Consider the following 7,320-nt stretch of genomic DNA (forward strand, 5'->3'; position numbering starts at 1 on the left):
TCATGACTGTCACATAATTGTTCTTAGCGGAGCTAATCACCTAAGGTCCCACAGGGAGTGATGGCAGAGTCAGAATTCATCCTCGATCACGTGGCACCGTGAGAACAAGTCTGCAGGTGGCTTGGTCAGGTCTGGTAACCTGGGCCACCTCCCCTACCCCGTCCCGTCTTCTTGCTTGAGCCCTCACACCCACGAATGCCCCCTCCCTGAGCCGTCTCCCCACTGAGCCTCCAGGCACCTCAGAGCACGCCAGCAGAAAATCGCACACACCTACTCGCGAGAGTGCACGCACACTCAGGGCCTTTGGACGTGTGCACAGAGTGGGCCTGGGAGGCCTGTCTGCTCAAGCAGACCCGGCCCTGGATCCTGCAAGGACCGGTTACCTTTTTTAATTTCCCCACCTGAGCTCACCTTTTTCATCCATAAGGCTTTTCTTGTCACTTCTTAAAATACATTCTGCTCTCCAATAGCCAGAAATCCGAGCAGAAGAATACGTCTCTCCATGACCTGCCACCGCCCCTCCCCCGCCCCCCAGCAAATCGGGTTTCTCATTTCTCTGTCATTTTTTCAGAAGTCATTTTTTCACTGTATAGATAACAGTTTACCTTTTGAGTTTTGTGCTTGGCCTCATGACGTAGCCACAGTTTGTGCCCAATTTTTCCAGTGGTTGGAGGCACGTGACAGCTCTGCCATGCTGTATTCAGGCATCGTCTTTTCATGCATAATGTCTGTTCTCTCTTGTTTTTCACCATCACGGTAAGGCCTGTGATGTCGATGCCGTTTGCTTTACGTTACCCGGTGGTGTCCCAGCACGGTCTGTGCCCATTCATGCCCCCTCTAGCCACGTCTGGGTGTGCAACAGGACCCCGTGTATTCATGCAAATGTCCCATTATAATGGAGGTGACTCTGGATGGTGGGCTCCTCCTCCTCGCGGTTCTGTGTAAGGGCAGCCTGTCGTCCCAAGGTGGCGATCCACACATGCTTGCAGTCAGCATGGACCCCTCGGCTGCCTGATGTGGGAAGAGGATCAAGCAAGGAAGGCCCCAGAGTGTGCCAGCTGATAGAATGTGTGGGCAGAAAACCTTGCCTGCTCTGGGACTGGTGATGAAAGCCATCTCAAGCTGGCTTTGTGGAAAGAAAAAATGCATTAAGTCAGGCAGCAGGCAGCCAGGAGTAGGTAGGGCTGGCTCTCAAACTCAGCCTTTGCCTTTGAGGTCGGTCTGTTCCCAGGTCTTCCCATGGGGGCTGCTGCTTGTCCTTCAGATCTCAGCTCAAATGCCACCCCCTCAGAGAGGCCCTCCCTGACCACTTTATCCATCTAAAGTAACCCCCACTCCTAGTAACAAACCTATTTTTCTCCTAGCACAGACCACTCTCTTTGAAGATACCAAGGACTAATTTGTTGATATCTGAGCTGTGACGACTGCATTGTGGTGGTGGTTTTTTGGTTTGGTTTTGTTTTTTAAGGAGTTCTTATCTTTTAGGGAGACAAAACTAAGCTATTTGTGGATGAATTGATGCGATGTCTGGGATTAGCTTCAGAATAAAATGCGGGAGGAGGAGCAATGGGTAGAGGTGAAGCAAAGCTGGCTACTGTTCTTTGGTGATTCTGGGGAACGGATACATGGGGGTTGGGGATACGATCCCCTAGTTTTTATACGTTTGCGTTTTTCCATAATAAGATGTCTGAAGGGCAAGAGGGAGCCAGCAGCCCCTAGGAAGGTCTGCTAACAAGGAATCCATGTGGGTGTGTTAGGTGCAGCGTCTCTAGCGGACTTTGGCAAATTGGGTCAAAGGCCTTAAAATGGTCATTACATTTGAGTCATCACTTCTACTCATAACCGGGTAAGCTAAGGAAATAATTAAGAGAGCGTACAAAGATTTAGGAAAATTGATGTCCATTAGATCATTGTTTATAAGAGTGAAAATCAGGAAGTGTCTGTGTCTAGCCAGGGGGCTTGGTTGCGTGCACTGTACGTGGCCACGCCATGGGACGCAGGCTGCCACCCTCTGTGACATGTCAGAACCTCGCTGGCATCCAGGCAGCAAGCATTCATTGAGCATCTACTAAGTGCCAGTCCCTGTGCTAGGGGATGTGTCGGGGTGTGAAACTGACACTCTGGAGCTTACATTCTGTCTTGGACCTGAAATGGCGCCTGTGGTGTTTGGCTCTTAGAAAAAGGTTCAGTATGATCTAATTTTAGGAAAACATAAATATATATGTAAATATAGATCTGGCAGTTTATACATAAGAAAGTCAGTCCACGCTTTTCTGTGGATGGTGGATTTATGAGTGATTTTTCTTTATGGTCATCTGGTTTTTGTACAAATTTTAACAGAACTATTTTTTAAATTAAATTTATTGGGGTGACATCAGTTAACATTATGTAAATTTCAGGCGTATAGCTTTATAATACAACATCTGTGTACTCCATCGAGTGCTCACCACCCAAAGTCTGGTCTCCTCCGGTCACCATATACTTGACTCTTTCTGTCCTCTCTCCAGCCCCCTTCCCCTCCGGTAACCTCCATTCCGTTCAATAAACTATTGCAGGTGTGAGTTTCGTACTTCAGGTTTTCAACCCGGAGCAATGGGCTCTTGGAGCACCGTATTTCAAGTGTGGTCTTGGGCTCCTGGTTTATCATGTGGATTCTGAGCCCCATCTCCGGCCCACAAAGCGGGAACCCCTGGGGGCGAGGCCAAGGTGCCTGCCTCTGAAATCCTGGGTGGCTGGCGCTCCTGCCATCCACGGGCCACTGTGGGCTCGAGCAGACGGTGTCGGGGTCTTCGCAGACTTAACCCCGAGGCTGCAGGGCTTTTCCAAGTTTTTCGGAGGACTTAGGTCTCGAGACAGTTCAGGAAGCACTGTCCTTTCCTTAGTGAGACTGTCAGCAGGAAGAGGCTGTGAACACCCTCTGCATCCTCTACCTCTTACAAAGATGAGTCCAAGGGCTCAGTACTGACTCAGGGTTAGTCAAGGTGAGAACCCACAGGCCTACATTTCTGTGTTATTTCCGACCCGAGGTTCTAGAAGGCAGTAACAGAGGGGTCCTTGAGTCTCTCTTAGCGTCCAGAAGGTCCAGAGAATCTGTACCTCTCCCGGGTGAGAGTTGGCAGCTTTGGGCCAGCATTCTATCAGCCTAGTGTTTGATCCTGCTTACCTCATGCTTATCAGAAGCTGATTCATCTGTTCTCTCATTCATGCTTCTGACCAGTCATCCCTCCCTTCGTTCATTCATTCAATAAGCATTTGTCACTGTCCGCTTTGTACCAGGCCCGAAGCTGGGTTCTGGGGACACGGAGATGAGTAAGGCTCGGTCCCTGCCCTCTGTGGCCCCACCATCCAGCGGAGGGGTGAGGGCAAGAGTTACAGTGGAATATGACAGGGCCAGGTGGAGAGAGACTGATCTCCCGTCATCTGAAATTAATCAGTTCTCCACAGATGCATTTTTCTGGTTGGTGGGCTCGCTCTTTTTTAGGGAGGGGGGCGGGGGGCTCACCCTTTTTAAAACTTAAACCCAATGTGTTTCAGAAGTGTCAGTATTCAAACAGAGACCAGAGCATGCACAATGAAATGTGATCTTCACCACATCCTGCCTTCCTCTCCAGAGCCTAGGACTGCTAATAGTTCTTTGGGTTATTTTTCAGAAAATTCTTCTGTGTGTTCACACACAGAGAGAGCGGGAGCCTTCCCTTCCCCCAGTCCACGGACACGTGCTGTTCACCCTGTTCTGTAACTCCCTCCTTCTCCCATAACAGTTCCCCTTGGAGAGGGGCCCCTCCCGGCACCCCGCCTACGAGGATTGCCCCATTAACGGACATTGCGTTGTTCCCAGAGTTTGAAGATTAAATACAGGAGTACAGATCCTGACAGGCGGAGCCTTTCAATTCCTGGTGTCACGGGGAGAAAACAAAGAGGGGTCACTTAGTGACGAAAATGTGGAGACCGAGCCCCCCTCCCCCGCCCCCAGGCCATACCAAGCGGGTCTAAGGTTGAAATGACGGCGAGCTGCCAGCCAGGCAGTGCGCGTCCCCTGCTTCACCCCGCCCTGTCCTCTCCGCAGCCCTCGCCTCCCACGACTACATCTTGAAGATCGTGCCCACGGTTTACGAGGACAAGAGTGGCAAGCAGCAATACTCCTACCAGTACACGGTGGCCAACAAGGTACGCGGGCGGCGGCCCGGCCCTGCCGCGTGCAATCGCGCCCTCTGCTGGCCAAGAGCAGAGGCGACAAGCGTCTGGGCGAGATTTCCACCGGTTCCCTTGGGCGGGTGGGGGGCGGCCTTTCCTGGGGGGCTGCCCTGGCCAGGCTCTGTCCCTGGGTGAAGACGGGAGACCAGTCTCAGAGTCAAGGGGCAGAAGTCTAACCGGAAGACGGGGCGTGATCTGTGTGAGAAGGAGCAGGCGGGTGGCCTCCCGCAGAGGTCCCAAGGCTGGCACATGTCCCTGCCTCTGGCCTTGCTCCTTCAGACTCAGGAAGGAGTCTGACTGTCCAGCGCACGACGGACACCCTGGCTCCTGGGGCAGAAGTGCTTTATCTGAAAGCACGAGACTTTCGAATCACACGGGATGGCCATTGGTTAACGGGGATGTCCCAGGACCCCAACACTCAAAGTCACGGCCTCAGTGGGGAGCAGAGCATGATCAGAGCCAGCGGAACGGGGATGACCAACAGTCAGTGGCTTCAAGCCGAGACGGCCTCAGGCCTGCCCGGGGCCAACCCTGCCGGTGGGACGTAAATGGAGGCACGTTGGTTGAAGCACCCCCGATATACCCCGTTATGGCCAGGACCCTCCCCTTCCGTCTGTTCCAGAGCTGCCCAAACCCCTGCTAAGTGATATATTGTTTAGCTCAGCTAATAGTAATAGTAAGAGGAGTAGCTATCGTTTGTGGAGCCCTCACAGTGGGCTGGACACCAGCCAAGCTGTCTGCCCATCGTCTTTTTCAGTCATCATGACAGCTCTGACATCGGGACTCTTATCGCCCCCAGGGGACATGTTTGGCCACTGAGGTGCTGAGAGGCGATCATTAGAACCGGGTATTAGAACCAGGTCCTCCTCGGGCTCCAGAGCTGGCCTCTTGCTCACATCACCAGTCCATCTATCTGAACAAGGCACAAGAGTCTGCCGGGCTGGCAGCTCCTCCCTCTCCGGCGACTCAGGGTCCCTTGCTCTGACCTGCCTGTGCTGATGTTCTGGTATAACTCCCTGAAAGGAACCCTGTTTCCTTTCGTCTCTGTTCCTTGGAGGGACTGTCACCCTCACGAGCTGACAGCATCCGACAAATGGGAGAACGTGGGTGCAGTCTGGGCAGGAAGAGCAGGAGCCGTGGAGCAGATGGCCGGCTCAGAGCCGGCTCAGTCACTAAGTCACATAACCACTCTGTGCCTCAGTTTACTCATCTGTAAAATGGTGCCCACCTCATAAGATTGCTGTCAAATGAGGCAATCCTTTTAAAACCACTTGGCGCACAAAGCTTTAAGTAAATGGTACCTTCGGCTGCCGTGTTTCATTTTTTTTCCTCTGTCCCCCGGGCCTGGGCTGTGACCCAGACAGTCACCCTGCCCATCAGCTCTCCCTGGAGAAAGGTGAGCTTCCCCCAAGGCTTTGGCAAGGGCCCAGGAGCCAGAACAGCTTGCTCAGCCCTCTCGGTGGCCTTGGCCCCAGCCCGCCCTGCGACTGTGTGGGGCTGCACCCACTGGGGCCGGCAGCAATCCAACAGACAAAGCAGGTCTCTGGCTTATCCCTGGGAGAAGCCTTGAGCTCAGGCCCAGCATTTGGCGTCGGGAGTACCCCTGTGATTCAGCTTGGTCTCCATTCGTAGACAAATGAGAGAAGCCCAGAGGTTTTCAGCATCCTGAAGCACCCAATCTGGAGAGGACATTATTCACTCAGCCCCTTAGCATCCTTTTAGTCCCAGAAGGGTGGCTTCCCAGGTAGACCCGTGGCAGAGGCCCATGGCAGGGCCGAGCCCTCTGCCTTTCTAGTTCTGTGTTCCTTCTTCGAAGCAGCTCACTCAGCACGTGGCCTTTATACTTCTCTCTCTCTTCCTCTCTCTCCCTCTCTCTCTCTCTCTCATACACACACACACACACACACACACACACACACACACACATCTGCACACACTCCTTGGGATGTCACGTGTGGCATAGAATGTCCCCTCCTTGCCAAGCCTTCCAGATGCCCCGGGGAGACTTGGTCATTCTTTCGTGGCCCCCCCAGCCCTCCGTGGACCCCTGTCCCATCCTGCGTGACGTCGCAGTATTGCAGATGTGTTTCCATCGATCTCCTTGCCCAGACTGTGCTCACTCTGGGCATGGGGCAGGGCTTACCCCGCTTGGGGTCCCCAGCAGCCAGCACAGTGCCAGCGCACGGGAGAGCTGCTCGGTAAACCATCGCTGAATAAACGAATGGATTTCGTGTGGCCCGGGCGTTGAAGGGGGAAATAGGCCTTTACTCAGACCCAGCCCAAATCGCATTTGTCCTTTTCCATCTCTGCTCTGCTTCATATTTTTGATTCCGGGGCTGCTGCCCGGTCATACGGTCAATTTCCGAGGAGCCCAAAGGGTCAAACATGCCTCCAGCAATGTTGCCCATCCAGATGCTGCTGATGGCAGGGCCACCCGGGAAGGGGCGTGAGAGGAGGGCCCCCCCATGGGGTCTGGCTCCCTGGGGGAGAGGGAGGGAGGAGAGCCCATTCTCACGGGTTGTCGGGTGGGGGGCCCTCTGCACTCCAACTCCGACCCCCGTGAGACGAGGTTCGAGTGCCTGCATCTCACCCCCATCCCCATGTCTCCTCCTCCACCCCAGGAGTACGTCGCCTACAGCCACACGGGCCGCATCATCCCCGCCATCTGGTTCCGATATGACCTCAGCCCCATCACGGTCAAGTACACAGAGAGACGGCAGCCTCTGTATCGGTTCATCACCACGGTGAGTGGGTGGGGTGCCTGCGGTGGGCTTCTTCTCTTGGCGCCCCCACCGGCTCTCGAAAACACGGGACTCAGCCCTCAGGGCTCGGCGCTCAGGCTGTACCCAGGAGGCTTGGACCCCTGGGATGTTCAGAAATGTCATCAACATCATGTCAAAATCAGTGGTGTCTCATCAGGAAAATATTTTCCAGAGGGGAATGCCGCTCAATCCACTTAATTCCTTAAGCAGATCTTCATATGGCTCGATTAGGTTTTCTCCAGTTTCTCATTTTTATGGACATTCTTTTTAGCAGGGTTTATCTTGTTCTGTGTGAATTTTCTAGAGAGGGTATTTTTTTTTTTCCCATGCCTGTTTTCCAACGCCAGCTGCTATTGTCAGGTTC

General features: G+C 53.5%; 1 protein-coding gene across 1 annotated transcript in view; it reads left to right on the top strand.

Moving 5' to 3' along the window:
• ERGIC1 (endoplasmic reticulum-golgi intermediate compartment 1) overlaps window positions 1–7,320 on the top strand; it is an 88,745-nt gene that overhangs the window by 66,996 nt on the left and 14,429 nt on the right. Inside the window, exons 8-9 of the mRNA XM_023537146.1 lie at window positions 4,027–4,167; window positions 6,816–6,938. Of these exons, the coding sequence (XP_023392914.1) occupies window positions 4,027–4,167; window positions 6,816–6,938 (264 nt within the window). The remainder of the gene's footprint in view (window positions 1–4,026; window positions 4,168–6,815; window positions 6,939–7,320) is intronic.

Source organism: Pteropus vampyrus, unplaced genomic scaffold, assembly GCF_000151845.1.
Source record: "Pteropus vampyrus isolate Shadow unplaced genomic scaffold, Pvam_2.0 Scaffold179, whole genome shotgun sequence".
Taxonomy (NCBI): Eukaryota; Metazoa; Chordata; class Mammalia; order Chiroptera; family Pteropodidae; genus Pteropus; species Pteropus vampyrus.